General features: G+C 35.1%; 1 protein-coding gene across 1 annotated transcript in view; it reads left to right on the top strand.

Annotated features, from left to right (window-relative positions):
- The window catches only part of ITGBL1 (integrin subunit beta like 1), a 184,533-nt gene that overhangs the window by 76,299 nt on the left and 85,739 nt on the right, over nt 1-22,495 (top strand). Inside the window, exons 3-6 of the mRNA XM_016203847.2 lie at nt 1,439-1,585; nt 8,225-8,347; nt 12,015-12,155; nt 15,737-15,877. Coding sequence (XP_016059333.2) covers nt 1,439-1,585; nt 8,225-8,347; nt 12,015-12,155; nt 15,737-15,877 — 552 coding nt within the window. The remainder of the gene's footprint in view (nt 1-1,438; nt 1,586-8,224; nt 8,348-12,014; nt 12,156-15,736; nt 15,878-22,495) is intronic.

Genomic DNA, 22,495 nt, shown 5'->3' with positions numbered 1-22,495 from the left:
AAATAGACTGGGTGGTTGGCAGGAGAGATCAGTTATGTTTGTGAATGATACCAAGTTGGCCGAGATTACCGTTATCATGTAGGGCCAGACAGGAATGCAAAATGATACAATCAATGTGACAGTAATGTGTGCTGGATGAAGTGAATTGCAATTAGGGTGCATGCAAGGTTTTGTTTGTGAAATAGAATAATTAATTTGAAAAATGCAACAGGAATAGAAACATTTACATGGACTGGGACACACGCAGAGGAGTTTTAAAATCATAGCCAATCACAGATGCAGGCTCTGCCGAACATGCCCAAATGGGACACCTCTGAGCCATTCATTCTCACGGACCATCTGGACCTCATCATGTGGATTTTGGCTGCCACACTGAATGACTGTTGGCACCAAATCAATGATTCCATTCCATTGTGGTCTATGAATTTCAGGCATTAAGACACAATAGTATTGAATAATATAATAATACTCTCCCTGCAATTTATTCAAACTCTTCTCACCTTTTGAGGCCAATTTAAAGGTCAAAGAAGTCCAGAAAGTCTCTCCTTTTTTATTTCTATAGGTCATAGACTATATTGCTCAACGTAATACAAAGTCTGACAAGAAATTATCTTCATATATCAGTCTCAACTTTGAATTTGTAAATTATTCAAGGACAAGGGCCAAGGATTGTATATATTTTGTACTTCAGTCAGGCTAATATACAACCATTGAAAACATTAGTAGACTTCATCAAGCAGGATTTAATAAAATTAATGATCACAATAAAATCAGCAGAATGTTGATTTGAGAGCAAGAAAGGTTGAGAAATTTCTGTGGCAGTAAATGAATATTGGTCTTATCCTTTGGATTCTTGAACCAAATTTCCTCATTGAGAAACAAGAGATATACTTAACGTTCATGTCAATCTTACCCAAGGTGGTATTTATATATCTATAAGATTTTATTACATGTTAGATTCAAATAAACATAACGCCAAGTTTGGTTTAGTGGAGATTCATGTAAGATTTCTTACCCCGAGTTTGTAGTTTTATGTGCTATAAAATGTACTTACATAAAATAATTTTCACTGGGCTTTTGTCTCTACAATATGGAGGTACTAGGTGAATATGTTTTTTTCTATGCTAAATTTTCTGACTTGGTTTATTATGCTTCTCATTTATTATCTATCCTAATGTCTCTATAAATTAATGTTTTAGTATGATTTATCAAAGTTGGTTATTTAAATAAAATTTACATACTCCACTATACTGTATTATAATAACATTACCCTTTAGTCACTCTAATATATATGTGTTTGAATTTATTATAGCTCAGTCCTAAACCAACATTACCCTTAAGGCTTTTAGTTACAATAATGTTTTTTTTTGTGTGTGTGTGTGTATTTTGTTTTGTTTTTTAACAATTTGAGTCTAACTGGATGTTGTTAAATCCTCAGGCCATGGTAAGTGTGACTGTGGAAAGTGCAAATGTGACAAAGGATGGTCTGGGAACGCTTGCCAGTACCCAAGTAATTGTGACCTGACAAAGAAAAAAAGTAACCAAATGTGTAAGAATTCTCAAGATATCATCTGCTCTAATGCAGGTAAGAATTTCATCCTATGAATATTCTTAAGTGAAATAATAAAATTTTGGTTTTTAATGGAAGTATGTAGGCGTTGAGAAATGTTGAAATCTGAATGAGACTGCTTTTGAGTATTTTTTTTAGAAATGAAATTCAGAAAATCAATAGAAAAAAATGTCATCTTGCTGAGAGTGGCAAGTTTGATATTCTCCAGCTGTTCCAAATGCCTCTTTCAAGCAAGATATTCACTGGAACAACACCCCGATAATATTTGAAGCAAATTGTCAACCCTGATTTTGAATGCTGAATTAAATCTTTGAAAAAGGATTTATATAAACCAACTTAATTATTTTCTGTTACAGATCAAGGGTGCTTTGAATTTATACCTTAGCCATCAAATAGAACCAAACCTTTTAAATTAAATAGAAGTTTCTGATGTGTGATATGAAACTCATTGAAGAATATAGTGACAGCAAGATTTTTTGTTTGGCCAAAATATTTTTATATCTTATAGAAATCATTTAAAAATATCTTTTAGAAATTCACAGAGAAGCTGTTAAAATTAATTACCAAAATCTTATTTAAAACAAAACAAAACAATAAAAAACACTACAGTTTCCATTTCAATGGTTTTCAGCCAGTATTACTATAATTAGATACTCTTTTAACATTTGGGCTTGTGGAGCCTCAAAGTCAGCTTTTCTCAATCTGGTTGAACTTCAGAATGCCCGTGTCCTAAACTAGAGGCTGTGATTCAGTTGTCTTAGGGTGTGGTCTGGACTATAGTTGATTTTTAAAATATATAAATTTTTACTGATTTCAGAGAGAGAGGAAGGGAGAAGGAGGGAGAGACAGAAATGTCAATGATGAAACAGTCATTGATGAGCTGCCTCCTGCATGCCCCCTGCTGGGGATTGAGCCAGAAACCCGGGCATGTGCCCTGACCCAGAATCGAACCATGATCTCCTGGATCATAGGTTGATGCTCAACTACTGAGCCATGCCGGCTGGGCTATAGTTGATTTTTAAAGCTCTTGTGTAATTTTTATGTAGATCCAGGGGTCGGAGCCATTGTTCTTTCTGTTACAGTCATGGATTTGACTACATGAATGAGTATCTTCCCTCCTGAAGCTCATCTTGTTGGTTGATCCCTGCAATCTGAGCTAAGACCTTTCCACAGTTTTTGATTGCAACAAATTGCTCTGTGCAGGCTAAGTGCAGTGAGGTTGTTTTGCTCATAGAAATCAGGACCATACCCAATGCAAGATGTGAGTGGACCAATCAGGGACCATGACAAATGCTCTCAACAGTCAGGTCACTTTTTGTGTTTGTTTATATTCTTGCTTCTTTCAGCACTTCAGTCTTTTCTTTCCTCTTAATAGGATTTCTCTACTTCCAGTTCATAACACCCAACCCTCTAAATGTGTGCACCCTCACTTACTCCCTTGCCCCCACACAGCTTCTTTTGTTTTGAAAACTTTATGCTTTCCAAACTTCTTTAAGTAGTAAGACTTGACTTTTGTTAATTTGTTTGTTCTTTATTTTTTGGGTTTATTATTTTGTTTTCAAGTTAAATTCAGGGCATTATTTTTTTATTTTTAATAATACATCAATAACAAAGAGATTTTAATTTAGGAATCCAAAGATGTTCCAACATAAGAAATCTAAACATTAAGATATCTTTAAGAAGAAAATTTACGGAATTCCTTTAATAGATAAAAACATTTAATAAGCTACAAAACACATGTCTCAGATATCTGTACCCCTATATTTTTTAACATTGATATAATATTTTTATATAATCTACCATTCATATTCCAGTTTTTTTCAATTGACCCAACAATGTCCTTTATAGCTCCTACTACCTCTATATAAGATTCAATCTAAAGGCACTGTTAGATTTAGTTATCATCTCTCTTTAGCCTCCTTTAATCTGGACCATTTCCACAGATGATGGATGGCATTGTAGTATTGATGATTTTGAAGAAAATTGTCCCCAACTTCTTTTTAAATAGAATTTAAATCATTTCAGGTTTATCTGATTCATGTTGAACATTCTTAGCTGAAATACTAGATAGATGATTATGTGTTCTTAGGATGTGTCCTCTGGAAGTACATGATATCCATCTACTCTCCCTGGTCAGGTTAATTATGATCACTTGGCCAAGGTGTTGTCTGATGTCTGAGCTCTGTAATTACTGGTTTGACCATTGTCAAAAATGAGCAGTCTGTGGGGAAACATTTTGAAACCATAAGATATCCCAAGTCATAAGATATCCCAATTTACTATACATGGGCGACACTCACCTGTTCCAGTGTTTACAATTATGATTGAAAAATGATGATTTCCAAACTCCAAAGTTCCCTCTATATTTACCAGTTGGCACTCAACATTCTACCACAAATGAGAGTCTTCTCTCATCTACCAGTTAATCATTTGCTTAGTGATTTATTATCAGACTAGGATCACAATTCTTATTATTTCAGTGGTTTATTATTTATTACTGTATGTAATCATTCTAGTGCTCAGATTATCCCAGATTAGACAGTTGGAGCCCCTTCAAACTAGCTTCTCTGTCCCAGTGACATGCCTCCATTGTTTTGTTTTGTTTTGTTTTAATAGTTCTTTACTTTCTGGCATAATAAAATATTTCATAGTCATATTGCTCCTGTCCTGCAGCAACTTTGGAATCAACCACGTTTCCAAAGAGCCTGTGAATCATTACTCTCTTCCTTAAACCTTTCATCCTGCTTCCCTTCATACCTTATAGGTAATTATCTTTATTGGTTTCTGCTTTATCTGTGTATGTGTTTATTTTTGGTAATTATTATTTTTCAGTTTTTCCTATGCGAAAGGTAGCATGCTATAAGTGCTCTTTTTCACTCTGCTTTTGCCACTTAACATTATATCTTGGAATTCAATCCATATTAGCACAAAGAAACCTTCCTCATTCATTATCCAAATGCAACTCCATGCAGCTGACATAGCTTAATGAATCTCCTATGCTTGGGCATTTAGGCAGTTTCCACTGTTTTGAAATTACAAATATTAATGCAAAAATGCACTGGTATATATGTATTTTCAAATTTTTGGAGTTGTGTCTTCAGTGTAAATTACTAGAAGTGAAATTGCTGGGCCAAAATGTAAATTCAAGCTCAATATTAGATTTAATCTTTTCTTCCTCTCTTTCCTTTCAGTATCTAAGCCTTTCACATTTACTTTGACAATCTCATTCTCACCTCTCTTTCTTTTAATGTCTATTTCTATCAGCCTAGTTCAGGACTACTTCCCCCAAATTGCATTAGCCTATGAGTTCTCTCTACTAGTCTTTTCACTTTGTGTTACAGTGTGGTTTGTTGGATGTTACTTGGAACAGAAGGGGGAAAAGAGATAAATGGAATGGGCATAATACTGAAGGGCAGCCTAAGATGGAGCTGGGGACTAACAAAGTCCCAGAGTCCCCTGACTCTGTAGGGGCCCAGAAAGGCAAGCACAGTCTCAGGGTGGAGTGAAGCATGATGCCTTTGCACAAGGGTATAGGCTAATGTTCACGACAGGAAGTCATCCTAGGCAGAGACAGTTATATTAGTCAGAATGATAAGTCAGCTAAAATAATCTAGCATAAAGCAGACCAAGCCTAGAAACTAAGTTAATTGACAACCAAGAAAAAGAAACAGGATGACATAGCATGAACACAAGTGTCTGGCACTTTTGCCTGATCTTCCATATGCCATATCTTGGAGCCTCGATTATGAATTCTACTTGATAGGTGAGACAGGAAGTCTCTGAGCTGTTGTAAACTTCCCACATCAGCCAGGAATGGTTCTGATGTGTGGACGGGAGTGAGCCTGACTGTGGGAGATGTCAGTGAGAAGTTGTAGAATTCAGAGGAAGAGACTGTTCCTTCCCATCTCTCCTGAAAATAACTACTGCATATAATCCGATGTTACACCTCACTCCCAAACCATGAAGCCTCCAGGAATTCCAACAGATAAGTTCTAAAATTTTTCACCAATAGTCTTGATCTTCTACTCTCTGCCTTCAACCTACCCTTTTCTCCGAACTCAGGCCAGATGCTTCACTGTTCTTTAATTCTCCATTCGTATTCCTTAGCTCAAGCTCTTTCCTCAACATCGCAAGTCTATTCTTCATCTGTACTTGTTGAAATTTCCATCTCTGTATCAAGTGCCAACTCTAGAATTTACTCCTTTATTGTGCCTTTCCTCTTTCACAGAGCCAGACTAAGATTTAGGTTTATACTTCCTATAAAGCATTTGGCACAAATCTATTGCAAATGCCTTTGCATCATCTGGTTTTATATATATACATATATATACATACAAAAGCAAGTTTACAGTTGTATGTGAAACACAAAGTTTATTCTTGTGTTATTATTTATTATCTTATTATTTATGTTTTACAACTGTAAACCTTCTTTTGCCCACCCCCGTGTAAATTATTGACCATCTAGCTCCTTCTTCCTGGTCTGTGATTTTCTTTGTTTTAATTTTATTCATCTAATTAACTCCTATAGCACCTACTAGCTTGCCAATAATATAATAGACAACAAGAAAATTTAATGAATGCATATGTGGAGGGTTGAAAGACAGCATTAATAAATGTGAAAATGAAAAAGAAGGGTGATAATTAAAGAAAAAAAACTGAGATGAGTCAATACCATGAATTATAACATTAGATTTGAAATGAATTTTTATAAATTAAAATAGTTTTTTGGGGAAAACACACAAGAAAATGAAGTTTAATAAAAGTAAAATTCACACATGCATTCTCAGGGGAGAAAAAGAACAAGCTCAAATTCTGTAAAATGGACCCATTTATACACGACTGTAAGAGAAAAAGGTCTTACAGATAATAGCAAATTTCAAGTGACTGGAGTAACAGAATCATGCAGAAGGTATGAAAGGAGGATATTGTGGCACCCATAAAATATAAAGTGTATCTGGAGAAATATACTAGGCATCTTAATGGGAGAAAAGGAAGAACCTAAAGTTTTCTGAAAGCCTACAATGTACTAGACGCAGTAGTATTTTTAGAAAGATGATTGGGTGATATATTTATTACTTGGTCCTCACAGCAGCTCTATGAGGTAGATATTATTTGTAGATAAGTAATTTGAGAGTTACAGATGAAAGTAATGACCTCAAGTAGGTATAGCTAGTGGGAATTAAAACCTGGATTTGGCTACACACTACCTTAGTCCTAAATCCGTGCTCTTTCCAGTAGGTCACATATAGAATCTCCAATATCCGGTACCTTAAGTCAAATATCAGTATCATCCTTGGTCCCAGGTTTTGTCTGTTTCTTCTTAAGGGAAAAAAGGTGTGTTTGTTTCTTTCTAAACTCACTGCCATCACCCTAATCAGCCTCTACCTTCTTTCCTGCAGACAAATATAATAATTCTTTCCTCATATCCACCTTTCCCTCATTTCAGTGTATTCTTCATATGACAACTAGAGCAATCTGATAAAAATTCATAAATGATCACATGACTCCATTGCTGAAAATGTTTCTATGGCTTCTCGTTATTCTTGGATTACGGTTGGGAATCTGTAACATAACCTATAAGACTTCTATAAACTGCACCTTTAGTTGCCTTATTCTTTTTATGCCACTTTTCCTCTTAGCTTTTTTTTTTGGCTTGGTTTTCAGTTTTCAGCTTAAATAAGAGCTACTGAGTCTCCAGGGACCTATCTTTGACCTCCAGGTCTCAGTTAAATCCCCTTGCTAAGTGCTTTTGCAACACTTTGCACTTCTCGATTTATTTTATCACATTAACTTTTGCTCATATAAAACTCTGAGAGGAGCATTTGACTGAGTTAATCTCCTGTTATATTTCCAGAATCTAGGGTGTTGTCTGGTAAGTGGTAAGGTCTCATTTATGTTAAATATTGTGATGATCGATTAAAAATTGAAAAATGAGTATTAAAAAGGAAGTTTCTCAAATGAACCTTCAACCTCTCAATATCACTTGAATGCTGTTTTACTGTCAAGAAATTACTCTCAGGGTTGTACTCAACTCTGCAAACTTGGCTGAGTATGTGTTGTATGGTAGACCAGATGACTTCAGTGCCTCTCATCCTGAGCTGCCCTGTGGTTTTGATGAGGTCCTAGGTTTCTATGCCTAAGAAAGCCACTCTGGTCCCTTGTCATTAGAATATGTGTATCAGTTCAACACTGTGAATGTGAAATTATTATGGGCATCTACATTTTTCATTTATGCATTTGATAATGAATTCCATAAATGTTTATTACATAAATAGTATGCTCAAGTATTATGCAAAGCATTGAATAAATACTGGTGAGAAAGATAAGCAAGGTTACTTCCCTGACAAAGCTTAGAATTTTCTGCTTTAGTTCACTTCCGACCCAGGTGTAATCAGCACTTAGGAGGTCAAATTTACATTCATGAAACTATTAGAGGCCAAGCATAATAGCTGTGCTAGAAAATATAATTTCTGTACTACAATAATCTCAAGAAAGAATGTCTTGTTATCTATCTCATCATACCCACAAAAGTGCATAATTCAAATAAATATTAAATTGATTTGAATTTTGTATTTCTGTGAAAGAGGTTAATACTCATTGATTATAATTTGTATGCATTTGACAAATGATTTTTGCTTTGTTTTAATGGTTTAGGTACATGTCACTGTGGCAGGTGTAAGTGTGATAATTCAGATGGAAATGGACTTGTTTATGGTAAATTTTGTGAGTGTGATGATAGAGAATGCATAGATGATGAAACAGAAGAAATATGTGGAGGTATGTATATTAACTGAGGACTGCAGAAATTAATAAAGTACTTGATTTTTTGTTTCATTGTATTTTTATCTCTATATACATTTCTGCACTAAGTTTACTAATTTAGTCTGAACCTATGTTTATTTAGAAAATGTTTTATATTAGGAAAGTTAGACTAAGGCATTGAGAATAGCTTGTACTTTTTAAATGCAAAATCAGATTATTGCCAGAAGAGAGCCAGTTCGTATGACAAACAGGCCAACTACGTAGTTCTGAGGTGGTCCTAGTTGGACCTCTTCTCACCTTCGCTGCTTTTATTGTCTCTTTTCTCCCAATCTTTCAATTGCATGTTTTCATTTCATTTGATTTTCCTTTCTAAATCATTAGCCTTTAAATAGTCTCATGTCCTATTGAGGACACAAGGCCAACAGCCTTATTAGCCTAAAATTTATCCATCCCCCAACACTCACACACACACACACACACACACACACACACAGAAAGAGAGAACATTTTTCATGATCTTTTCTATGTACCACCATTATTGAAATCGTTTTTTTTCTGTTGTACTAGTGATTGCATGCTTGCTAGTGCCAAGCACTGCAATAAATAGTTCACATTCATCAGGTAATTTACACAGGGTCATTCCAGCAATTCTAGTGGAATTTATATTCCTGTCTGTCTGACACCAAAGACTGTGCTCTTGACCCGACACCAAAGAGAACTGCATCAATGCACAGGAGTGTAGAGCTCCAGGAGAAGATCATCTCCTCTCCACCCATAGTGTCCCTCTCTTCTGCTTACCTATCTGCAAGCATGTTCCTAGGGTTTCAATTTGCAACCATGACTGACACAAAGGAGGAAAGCAGACAGCAGTGAGAATCCCTTTAGTTTAGGTAAACTCTTCTCTGCTGTTTATAGTTTATTTTAGTGTGAGACCATCTTTCTATTGATTAGCAATTGCTTATTTCATTTATCTCTGACAAGATTCCAGTCCATGGAATCCTATCCTGTATGCAGAATGGGTGATTTCAGAAGTATTTCCTTGGGAGGATCAGGGGCCAGTGGGGCCAGGAGGAACCAGAGGACCATAGAAAAAGTGTCAATAACATGACAAACTGTTCCTTTGGTTAAAAAAACAAATTATAGCTCCAATTCCTGTGGTCATCCAGATACTCTTATTTTAGATCTGCTTGGTTCTTTCTCTCTGGTTTCCTTGCTGGACCAACCACCAGGATAAAACAAACAAATGCAAAAACCTTTTTTCAAGCCAGTGACCTAAGCTAGATGCTGCTCTGAGAATTCTGTTAAAGGGCTCAGTCTAAAATAATTAGAACAATTAGATAAATACACCCACAAATATGATATATTTGTCCTCCTGGTGTTTCATTTCAGATAGAAAAAGAAGAAGGGAATGTGCTCTGGCCAATGTGTCCTGATGCAGGCCACCAAAGCAAAGTCTATTTGCATGTGTAAATGTAACCGTTTAACTTGAAACAACAAAACAGGAAATGTTTAACTCCCAACCTTTCATTTAGATTTCCATTTGTTTGAGGCTTAAGCAATTTCATGGTGCTAAGTCTCTGACCACAGACCCCAGCTCTCTGGTAAACATCCTCTGGGGTGACTTTGACTGGGCTTGTATAGATCTTTCTACCTGCCATTCACATAAAACCAATCTGTTGAGAAGTCATTCTACAGCCCATCAGTGAAGCAATTCAAAATGAGATTTTCTTGCTCCATCCATTTACACAATACAAAGAATGATGTTTATTGTCTGGAATGTGTATTGTCCTGAAGCTTATATTTTATCTCAATTATTCAGATGTGTCTTGTTACAATATTTTCATTTGAGTTAGGAGCATACCTGATTAATTTTCCATAAGTGCATACAGGTGTAGCTTTACATGATCTTTCTTTCCTTTTTCACCTCTACCTCAGTGATTTTTTAGTAAAACTCTGAACACTGAATTTCATAAATATATAAAGATTTTGGGTGTGAAAAATGTAGATTTATGATCATTTGTTAATGTCAAAGTAACCCTTACATATACAGCAACTTAGATAAATTTCCTGAAATTACAGAGGTTTAAGAAGTTAATCAACTTAAAAAAAATAAGTGACTTGTAGGAAAAGCTTTTAGTACACAGTTGTCTTGCCCTTTTCCAGGGTAACCCTCAAGTTTCTAAGGCTTGTGATATATCACTGTAATGTGATATTTTGTGTGTATGTACGTGCAGAGGTATTTTTAAGTTCATAAATAAAATGTATAATACATGCATATATTATAATTATAATATGTAATTATAAATATAAATGTATAGCTTGATAGCTTTTTGTATTTACTCAAGTGAAGTAATTAAAATTAAATTTGTTAGAAATGATCATATTAGGTTAAGAAGAGGTTTTTTTTTATGGATTCCCCAGTTACAGCCCATTCAGACATAAAACATGGCATTGTATGCGTGGGTCTCTTTCTCTATATCTCATTAGAGCACTGTTTCTCTTCATCTCTTGGCCTTCCTCTTTGTCTCTCTGATTTGTGTTGGCTTGAAGGAAGTCTCATCTGAGGGAAAAGAGTAGCATAAGAGACCCTACTGATGCTCTTGCCATTGGCCAAGAATGCCATAGTGTTTAGAAAGAAAAGTAGCCTCACAATCAGTTTCCCATTAATCCTCTGGAATTATGCCTGTAGGAGAAAAAAGAGAGAAGTACAAAGACGTTAGCCATAGACTCTGATAAAATATAAATACCTGTGTTACAGAAAAAAACAGACTAAACAACAAAGTTCGGTGTGACCCTGGTTTTTGTTATACTTACAAGAACAAGAAAGATACATTCATGTTTGGGTGGCATAACTACAAAAAGGGAGGACATTAAAGTGATTTTGAGCTCAATAGAATTGTCATCTTTTGGGAATTTGTAGAAGGATTGCTAGATATGGACAATTCATTGCAGATTTCTTGGTCATAAGTACAAAGGAGTAGGGTAACAGTTTGAAAGGGTGTGGTGGTATCTGGACACAAAATGATGGGGTGCCCTTACCTATCATCTGTGTCCCTTTCACAAACACTGTGGTACTTTGACTGTGAGACCCAGGGTCCATGATATTTCATTGGTCTAAATGAGTTCTAAACATTGACTTAGCTGAAATCCTCTTTTCCATGTGGTGGAACACAACAGCTTGTGGGATACAGTTGAATGAAAAGATGAAACGTTTCCTCTGGTTTAAGAAATGGTTCTGTCATTAATAATGTGCATCCAAGTAAATACACACCATTGGTTTCTCAGTAGTTGATTTTAAATAAAATATTTTAATGACTAATTCAAGAATTGTCCTTAGAATAAATACTTAAATGCTTTTGAGTTTGATGCATACATTTGAGATTGGAATGTAATAGACTTTCACGGTCTTTCATACTATTTCTTTAAAATTCATTCATTTTAAGCAGCTACCTGGCTAGGACAAGTTAGAGGACACTCTGACTTGCTTATGTGTATAATTATGTAAGTATAAGCATAACTGTAATGTTTCAGGGACAGGCTATATAATTTGATTATTTTAAGCAATGAGTATAAAGCAGATCTATTATTTCAGAAGGCAAAAATGATCATGAAGGGATAGAAAGTTAATTCTGCTTTTAAAGTTGCTTTTCTCTTCACTGTATAAAATTCATTTTGGATAAAGGCCATGGAAAGTGTTACTGTGGAAACTGTTACTGTGAGGCTGGTTGGCATGGAGATAAATGCGAATTCCAGTGCGATATCACCCCCTGGGAGAGCAAGCGAAGATGCACATCTCCAGATGGCAAAATCTGCAGTAACAGAGGTGTGTCATTCATACACATTACTACGTAATTGGGAGGCAAACAAAGCTCTTAATTGTTAACACTTCTTTTCTCTGTATTTCCTTCCATGTGGAAGTCATCTTTGATAGTTACTGACTTTGATGAAAATCAACGTTTATTATACCAACAATTTTCTCTTTCTTGTTTTTTATTGAGTAGAAAAGAGAAAAAGAAGAAAGTTGATGTCATTCATTAAGCTTCACTGAACAAATAGTTAACATAGGGACTGTAATTTCTTTGGTGTCCATCCAGAAATAGTTTAGTGCAGCTAAAAGGCAATTCTTATAGATACTTTGGTTAAATGTCTCTTGACTAACAGAATCATCTACAGCATGAGCATCTAATTATCCAGAGACCATTAAAAAACCCACAAACCTCTCATCTTAATTATGAGTAAATTGAAGTCTTGGTTGAACTACAGAATTGATATAGAGTCATTTATCTTTTATACACAATAATAAAAATGTCATATCGAACACAATATATTTGGAAACTGTATCAAAAGCCATATGAGATTTAGACTGGCTTTAGGCATGAATTTTCAAAATACATTACTATTACTAAAATATAATTTAAAGTGAGTTGACTATTGATATAAAATCCACTCGTTTAAAACACTCCTTAAAAATCCTTAAAAGGACTTGTTTATGTCCCCTTGTCAGCTGTGCTTGTGGATAAAAATAGTCATGCTGTACTGTTCTTTGCCTACCTGATGAGATAAATAAGTGCCATATTTCCTTCTATAAAAATCTAGAAAGCTGGAAAATATTTTTTTTTATTTCTGTAAATGAATGACGCATTTTAATAGATAATGCTTCCAGGAAAAGCCATAACACACAACCAGTTTTATCCTTTTAAAGATTGACATAGAAGAGTAAAATGTGTCACATACTTGTACACAGAGGAAAGAAAGATAAGGGCCTGAACTTGGAACAAAAATCATTTAAAAATTTTCTCTCCTTAATTTATACAGAATAGACCTGACTGTATATCACACTAATTCACGTTGTGTTTTCCCTTAACATATAAGGACATGTTTCTGCTTCAGCTCTTTGACTCAGGAGGTTGAGTAGTCACCATAAGGATGTCAGTGTATGAAGCTCGACCTGTGTTACTGTGGGAAATACCATTTTGGTGTTGAAAAGAGAGAGGAGAAAATTGGAACTGACTGGGCTGTGGATCAGGTCCTGGTTCTGCAGGGATCTGTGGGCTCTTTGAGACAGACATCCTTCAGAAACACAAATTGCTTACCATTTCTCCGTGTCTCACTGCCTGCTTCCCCTTCTGGGTGCTTGAAGTTTTCTGATTTGGAGACCTGGTGGAGGCCGAGCGGGAAGCAGCTTGTCTCAATGAGGCTGGCAGCCAGTGAGTCAGGGGTGTGAAGGCAGACCAGGAGCAGGCACTAGTGAGCCCCTTTCCTCAGAAGGGGCCACTCACGTCACTCCTAGAATTCCCTTATCATTGTTTCCTGGGTAAGCGAGAGACATTAATCCTGCACATGCCTACCTCACCTTCCTTTCTAGCCCATCTTCAGAGGCCAAAAATCCGAAGTTTGTGAACACAGTTAATCGGTGATAGAATAAATGTCCTTTACTGCCTACTTTGGTTTAATCAGTTTCCCATTGGACACAGTTTAACACCTGCCCATCCCCCCACATCATTTATATTATTATGAAAGCAATTCATGTTCATCTTTAAAAATTCTGATAGTAAAGTAGAAAATGATCCAGAATCCAACATACAGATGTAACCTCCTTTTAAATTTTGGTACATAATTTTTTGATCTGTTTCTGTTATTTATTTTAAAAAATTCATCACCTATGTGCTCCCTGGCATGTACTTTCTTCTCATTTAATAATAAAATTCAATCATATTATACATACTCATTTGTAATTTGTGTTTTTTTAATTCAATCATATATTTTGGGTATCTTTCCATGCTCACAGAGCAAAAACTTAATTTTTACTTTTAATGGCTGCTTGGTAATCCAAGCTACGCATTGTACTAACTCTTTTTTGATTGATATTTATGTCACTAGTTGTTTTTCAATAACATAAATGACACTATATTTAATATTCCTGAACATGTGCTTTTGTGTACTTTTTTCCCCTTGGATATATCAATTGAAGTAGACTCTTATACTAAATAATACCCACATTTTCAAAGTACATAGTGTGAAAAAAATGGTACATCTAGAGTTGTACTATTTTGTACTTCATATTTTCACCAGTCCTTGATCCTAGCAATCTTTTCACCTCTGCCAATATGAGCTCCAAAATAATTCTAACTCACTATTGTTTTACAGATCCCCTACCCCAACCCCTTAGTAATCATAAGTTGAGTGGTAAACTCCTTTCATGTTTTTCTATCATCCTTACATCTCTACAAAATCTCTGGTTGGTGTTCTTTGCCTTTGTCTATTTTGCTTTAGGCATATTTGTCCTTTATATATTGACTCCTAAGAATTGTTTTTATTTGTGAAAGTAACTCTTCATCTTTTGCACACATATGACTAGTTATTCCAATTATTTTAGTTTTTCTGTTTGTTTTTTGGTATTTTGCTTCCAACCAAAATTTTACATTTTTAGATAGCTAAATTTAGTTCTGTTTTTCTTTTTAGTAATTTGCTTTGGGGATTTTGAATAAAAAAAGTATTTATTTTATATTTTATGGTTTTAGATTATATTTTAAAATCTTCAGTTTAACTAGAATTTACTTTGATGTGAAAGGATTTAACTTTATCTTTCCCTCAAATGATTAGCTGGTTACTCTAAAGGTGATGATTGATAATCTACACAAAGTAAATATGATCTACAATTGGGCACTTCCCATTTGCAAATCTCCATGTGACCAAGTTTGTACCTCTCTACCTAATCTCCAACATACTCTATAACCAGAGCTCATCTTACCTCACCAACCTTACTCTTAGGTTTCCTTAACATGCACCTTCTACTCCGGTGATGCAGGATTCCTTAGGATTCCCACAACCATTCCTACCCTTCTTTGCTTATTCTTGCTTTCTTGACTTTATTTGTTCTACCTCCAACCGATCCTAGAACATTTCCCCATCTCCCTGCATATCCAGACTGTCTACCCTAATTACTTCAGCCCACATTGATTTCTTTTTCCCCAAACTCTTAACAGTAATTCTCACAGTACTGATGTCCTAGTTTACAAATGCTAGTACTCATACATTCATGTTTGCTAATTTTTCTTTCATTAGCTTTCTTTTTGTCCAGTAGATTATAAGCTTCTTGAGGGCAAGAATTTTATCTTATGCTCTTTTAATTGTTTTCATATTTTCTTTGAGACAAACCAACACAGTGCTAATGACAGATTCCACAATCCCATATAATTATTGACCTAGATGATAACTTTTGTTAATTAAGGAATCTCTACAGTCAACTTTAGATGGAGTTTTTCCTTTGTAGAATATTTTTTCTGAGTACATGTATTTTTCAAATACAAAGTAAGCAACAGATTAAAATAAAGCAATATATAAGCTACTTTCTTTCATGAATTCTTCTCACTACACCCATATAAAATTATTTTCCCCATGTAGGGACTTGTGTGTGTGGTGAATGTTCTTGCCACGATGTTGACCCAACTGGAGACTGGGGAGATATTCACGGAGACACCTGTGAATGTGATGAAAGGGACTGTAAAGCTGTCTACGACAGATATTCTGATGACTTCTGTTCGGGTAAGTCCCCTTCCAATTCCTATTTTAAATAAAAAAGTATTAATTTTCCTATTTTGAAGATTCATTTTGATTCTCACAGAAACTATAAAGAAACAGAATGTGCATTCTAAAACATAGGATATCCGCAGCTCTCCTGTTAGTCACTTGGAAACCACAAGTGACTAAGACTAGAGATGAAAATGCACTCACTCCCTTACAATTAGTCTAATTCCTCTCCAAGGAAAACCATTAGCTCTAGATATCTTTTGCTCAACTCTGAGAATACAAAACTGGCCGACCTGATGACAGTGAACATGATAGGCACCATTATGACAAGCTATATTAATATATTGCAAAACTTAGGATAGGACAACTCTCATGGATATTTGAATGCATTAATTCTTTGATATAATTTATATAATTAAATTTTTCTATAAATTAGTTTACAATTGAATATCAAGTAGTGGATTAAAAGTTTTTATTTCATAAATATTTATAGAGGAAATAGTATTTGCCAGGGTCTGGACTGCATCTGGGCTTCTGGGTCTAGCAGTGAAGGAGACAAACATGATTCTTGACTTTATGGAGCTTGCAATCTAAATGCAAAGGGAAATATATGACCTGCCAGAATTTTTAATGGTTCAAAGGGAAAAAAATAGTCACATCTGTCTGAAAATATGTCATTTAGCAAAAATGGATTATGGATTTTCAGCCCAGTTAAGTTTGATAATCCAGAAGGCAGAGACATATGCACATACATCTCTTTAAGCTTGACTTCTTGATTGGTGTCCAAGGATAGGGAACTCCACGGGTCTATTGAGAGTTTGCCAGCAGAGGGGGATAAAAGAGCTTCCCTATGTAATCATGATTATGCAGCTGCAAAGACTTCCCTGGCCTGGTTGAGGGGGCCTGTTGTTTAAACTTCCCAGGGAGGAAGGGTTTCCCTTTTCTGATTAGCCCTGGTGTTCAGGAGGATTTCCTAAGGATTTCATTAACTTTGTTCTCTTGGAGGGATGATGTTCTTTTCAGGTTTTTCTATTATTCATTATCATGAATGTTCTGTATTATCATAGTTATCAGCATAATGAAGAACTTGACTCTCTTGTAAAGACAATGGGGAGTTTGTGATGGTTTTAGGCAGTGGAGTGCTATAGTCACAAGTTTTTAGTCTGATGTCTGGGTAAATGTTGGTGCCATTTACTAAGATGGGGAATATAGAAGGAAGTTGTCAAATTTGTTTCTAGATATATTGGTTATAAAGGACAAATGGCAACCTAAAATTGGTGCTTTTTTCAGCCTATTGAATCTGTGGATCTAAAGGATCAGCACTGAACATGAGAATCTCGTCATAAGCACAGAGCTGGTAATGAAAATTATACTGGGGCTCAGAGAACACCAATTAAAAATGTCATTTGAAGACTGTGAGATAAAACATGAATTCACACAATTTAAAATAGGAAAATAAAGGAGAGAATCAATCAGGCTATATATATATATATATAAAATAAATGTGTAGCTTTCTGACATACCATTTTTTTTACACCATATGGTACACTCTTCCTTGTTAAAACCATGATCCTGCTCTGGAAGTGGGGTTGAAAAATTCAAAATAAATACATTATAGTGATAATTCAGGATCATGTGAACTGGTCTATCTCAGTGAGGGACTAGGACTATGGGGTAAAGATGGGCATTGGCATTTTAATTGATATTTCCATCCTTTTATAAGCTCACAATTCTTGTTACATGTTATTGAGTCTTAGGATTACTGCTCTAGGTTGGGTAGGTGAAAACCATTAAGTAGGACTCCTTGGAATCTGAAATTAGCACTTCATTTATTCTTGCCCTTCTTCCTTCTACCTTAATTTTCTCTTCCTCTCATTTTTAATTCTTCCCTATCCTATGAGATTTCAAATAAGAACGTTAAGCAACTGGAGTTTCTCATGGGAGGCGTTTAGAAGAGAATGATTAACCCTTTATGTGTGGTCTCCATGCTGTCGGTGTAGACAGGTAGGGGTGGGCTAAAGTGTTAAGGTAATAGACTGTAGTTTGAACAGTAAGACATAAGACACAAGACAATGAGACAAAATCTGTAATTGTGATTTTATTTTTCGTTTGTTGAGTAAACTGAATGTGTCCAGTTCTCCACAGTCTGCCTCTCACAGTTAAGATGAGGAATTTAGGAAAGAAGAGATATTAATAGAGATCTTACTCTGATAGACACCAAGTTCATTCACACACCTCATTCCATTTTATGTTCACACTGACTCAGAGAAGGAGACATGATTATCTATATTTTAACAAGAAGAGGAAAGAAGTTCATAGAAATTAAGTAACTTGAAAAAGTTCACACTGCCTTTAAGCGTCATCTGAAAACACATATGGCCTAAGTACTCGTGTAATTTAATCTCCAAGTGATGAAAATAAAATTCTTCAATTTATTTTGGTAAGGAAGAACTGTCCTGTCGATATTGAAAATTCTCATAAAACTAAGCTTCTCCGAACATAGTTATGATCTTGGGTAAGCATCGATATCAGTCGTATTTCTTTATTCTTACTAAGTATGTGTAATTTTATATATTATGCTTAGTGAATTATTAGTCTTTATAATTTTCCTAATTGTCTAAGTTGCACCATAGGAAGGGTGACATGCAGGTAATTATCGAGTATGTTAATAGCTTAGTTTTATGAGACAGAAGTAACCCAACTACATCAATATTCTCTAGTGATTTATGCAAAGCTGGAGTGTAATAAGGTTCAGGTGAAATGCAGCTTTATTTTTAGCTCCCATTCTTGCCATCCTGAGAGTGTTGGTCTTATTTAAATCCATAGAAAATCTCCCGATGGATTAGTTTAAGTTGACTCTTAATTGACATCCTCGCTTTATTTGTTCATTCTCACTGTCCATTCACCTGTTCAATAATGCACTTGAATGTAGCTATTTTGTGCCTACTCATGGCTATGGAAGATACAAATATTTTAAAACACATCCTTGCTTTCAAATAAACTTGCTTTATTTATTTTTCTTTTATTTCTATATGTTGTTCATCATCCACATGGTATGTGTGTGTATTTATTCATACAAAAACATGACTCAGACACAGATACACACACGCACACATGAACTTCTCAAACATGGTACTGTCGACAAAATTTGAGTGTGACTGAAATGACCAGGACTTGATCAGTGATCCTGAAGTATACCAACTGCTTTGTCTGTTACTTTAATTCTATGAGCTGCTTCACTGAATTTACTTTCTGATTCTGAAATAACTTATTCCTGATGACTGCTTACCACTCTGATTTAGTTTTCAAATTCCCATAATTGGAATACTGTGCGTCAGTGTGACCTTAAATTCTCTTTCAGCTTGTCTTGCCTACCAAAATAATAAAAATATAAGATTAGTCCTATCTTACAGTACTATTAGTTTAGAAAATGGAATCATTTGATAGAGTCATATCATGTGGGGAAATTTATCATTGTGGATTACTAAAACATTAAGGAAAGAAGTGGAAGGAAATTAAGTATGTTCAGTTTGCCTTGTCTTAAAGGGAAATCAATGTATCAATATAGTGAATGGAATTAAAAAACAAAACAAAAAACAAGTACTGGTTAATAAAATTTATTTCCCCACACTTTTTCCTATTGATGGTCTTCATGTTACTTTGTAATAAGCTACCTGTAAGTGTCAGATTCCAATTCACAAGCATTTTAAAAGAAAGAAATATCTTCTATAGCAGAAGAATGTTTGCCTGGAGCAAATGAAACTGCATTTTTCCTGGACTGATATTTCTGAGTTTAGATAACTTAACTTGGAGGAGCACAATGATTGCAAAGAGAAAATAAGTTTTGGTGTCAACAGTCTCTAATATAATGGTTTGAGAGACTTTTTAGTTCTACCTGCCCAACATGGCCATGATGCCACTTGTTGTCTGGTCTTACTGCCAACTCCTTGCCCACATGGTACAGAGCGGGCTGTGATCCCATTTATATACCAACACTAGCACCATGTTGTTCTTCCATTGCTGTGTGTGTGTCTTTAATGTATACTTATGGATCTTTTGAAAGCCATTCTCTAGAGTGCATTCTCCTCATATGTGACATCAGGAAAAAATAACAACAATCTGTATCTTTCATCTCTATTTGTTATCATCTGCTTGCACAGTTTAAGGGAATACTTCTTAAAAGCAGTGAATTTAACTTCTGCAGGCATAATCTATATGTTTGAGAAATGAGCATGAGAGCATTAAATTTCAGATCAGGATGGTAAAATTTGCATCTTCTGGTTCTCTCACTTTTAAAGATAAAATCCTGTGCAATGAGGCCCAGAAAGGTGAACAAGTGACACATTTAGATCAAGGACATGGGTATCCTAATTTCTTTTATGCCCTTTTCACTATTTGTTTATAAAATACTCTGATAAAATATGTTGTGTCAGTCTAAAGGATTTTGGTGCTAAATGGATGTTACCTTTTCTAAATTTTTCTTTGTATATCAAAACCACACATTTTCATCTTCATTTTGTCCTTATAAAATGATTCCTTCTCTCACTCTTTGGCATAATTTTTATAGTAGAATTGAGAGACTAGGAACTCCAGAAGAAAAATGGCAGTTTCATTTATGATCTCGTCTTGCCTGAAAGGCTCAATACCTACTTCAGAATCTGGTATCAAAATGCCTTGCCTTTCTAAGTGATTTCCTAACTATATCGACTTTATAGAAAAGGTAGTTTCATTTAAATTTGGATCCATAACATTCTAAAATATATTTTGACAGAACGTGACTGAGTTATTGAAAGATGTAGGATGTAAATTTTCAGTACTGCGAAAGCAAAACTTGTGTTTATGCTTTAATTTGTCAATTAATCTTTAATAAACAGATTAGACAATACCACTGTCAATACTGTGTTTTGTCATATCAGATTAGAATTATTTAAACATTTTGTCTATTTTTGCATTTGCTTCTTCTATGATCTTCATTGTGATATTTGAATCAGGTACTCCTACTTTCCGAAAACAAAGCAACCATGAAAACATCCTACATGCCATTATTTCATCATTAAACCTATTGTTATATGCTACACTGACTCTCAGAAATTTTATTGACTATGGATCATTTACTTGGGTCGCTCATATTTTAATAACCCTTTTTTCCTCAGCTTGAACTTGTTCAATTGATGTCATGTCAATGTTTGAGGGCAAAGTGTAGAAGACTCATAAGTGGATGATTTGAGGAGGAACAGTGGCCATTCTGGACTAGACAATACCTCCCACTCAGACACTTTCCTATTTAGAGACAAAGCCTTTCATCCCACACCCAATCATAGAAATGACACTATCTTATTAATTTACTCCAATGTGTAAGCACTGCAATGTAGCTGGGGTATTGAGAGGGCATTTTGATTAGGTAAAGACTGAGACGGAGGCAGAAGGCAGCACAGTAAATCAGGGGTCATCACATAGGGAAAAGTGGGGATACATGGTGTATGTTGTTCCCAACTTTGCTTGGAGTTGGCAATGGCAGGAGGTGAAGTATAAATTTACAGGAGTCATCCTTGAGATGGTCCATGATGCTGCATTAAATGCAGGACATAGAGGTGCAAGATATTATAGGCTATGTCTTCCCCTAGTATTTATAGCAGAGTACAGAAATAACAAAGGATTAAAAAAAAATGAAGCCGCAATAATAGCATAGAGCTATTTTTTCTAGAGAAGCTGCATTTTTTCCATAATTTGTTAGTGCATCCACAATTAATCTGACTTCCTTTTAATATTAATTAGACCAGATTTTAACTTTAAAAATATTTTATTAATAATCTCTGACTGTCCTCACAAATTAGTTTTATTCTACCACAATTTTTTTAATATTGAAATGTGGATGATCTTCAGATAGAAAATAATAACTGCTCTTAAATCTGTACCCCAACTACAGAACTTGAGAATGTTCTCCCCTCAGTCACAAGTCCCCAGCACAGGCTCCTGCTTCATTCCAGGCGCCTATCTATTGGGACCCTCGCGCTGGGCAAGGGTGGCTGCTTGTGAATTTCAAGCAACTGCAGCAGGAGGTGGCATCCTCCTAGGTAGATAGGGATTTCTTGGCATCTTAAACCTGTTGGTTGTTTTGTTATAACTTTTGTAGCTATTTTAAACTTTCAAGAGTAAAACTTTTTTTCCCTTTCAATCTAACTCTCTTGTTCAGTTCTTTTGTTAAAGTATCAGCTGGTTTTCCACAAATGGCAGCATGTTCTGTACTTTGGTATCCTCGTGGCAGATCTAACTGTTCTTGAAATCTTTTCTTCAAAAATTTCAAAGCCCTTGGCTCCTATAAAAGGGCAGAATAGATTGTACTTTAAATGTTAAAGATTTTGTTTTGAACACTGTTATTTAACTATGCATTTGCAATACAGCTCTGTTTACAAATTTTCCTCTAAATTATATGAGGGTTGAGAAGAGGGTAGGAATTTCTTAAGCTGGGATAAATGGTAAAAGAAAAACACCACAGAACCTAACAACCTATGAAAACTAATTGCTAATAAATTCAGCTATTATAATGAAAATTCTTATATTTGAAGGTCTAAATGATCCTGTTCACATGCTATACGTATTTACTAGTAATCCTAATTTTCTTTTCCTTTAAAA

This window comes from Miniopterus natalensis, chromosome 2 (assembly GCF_054644295.1).
Source record: "Miniopterus natalensis isolate mMinNat1 chromosome 2, mMinNat1.hap1, whole genome shotgun sequence".
NCBI lineage: Eukaryota > Metazoa > Chordata > Mammalia > Chiroptera > Miniopteridae > Miniopterus > Miniopterus natalensis.
Note: the sequence above shows the minus strand (reverse complement) of the source record. Positions and strands in the feature narration are given on the sequence as shown.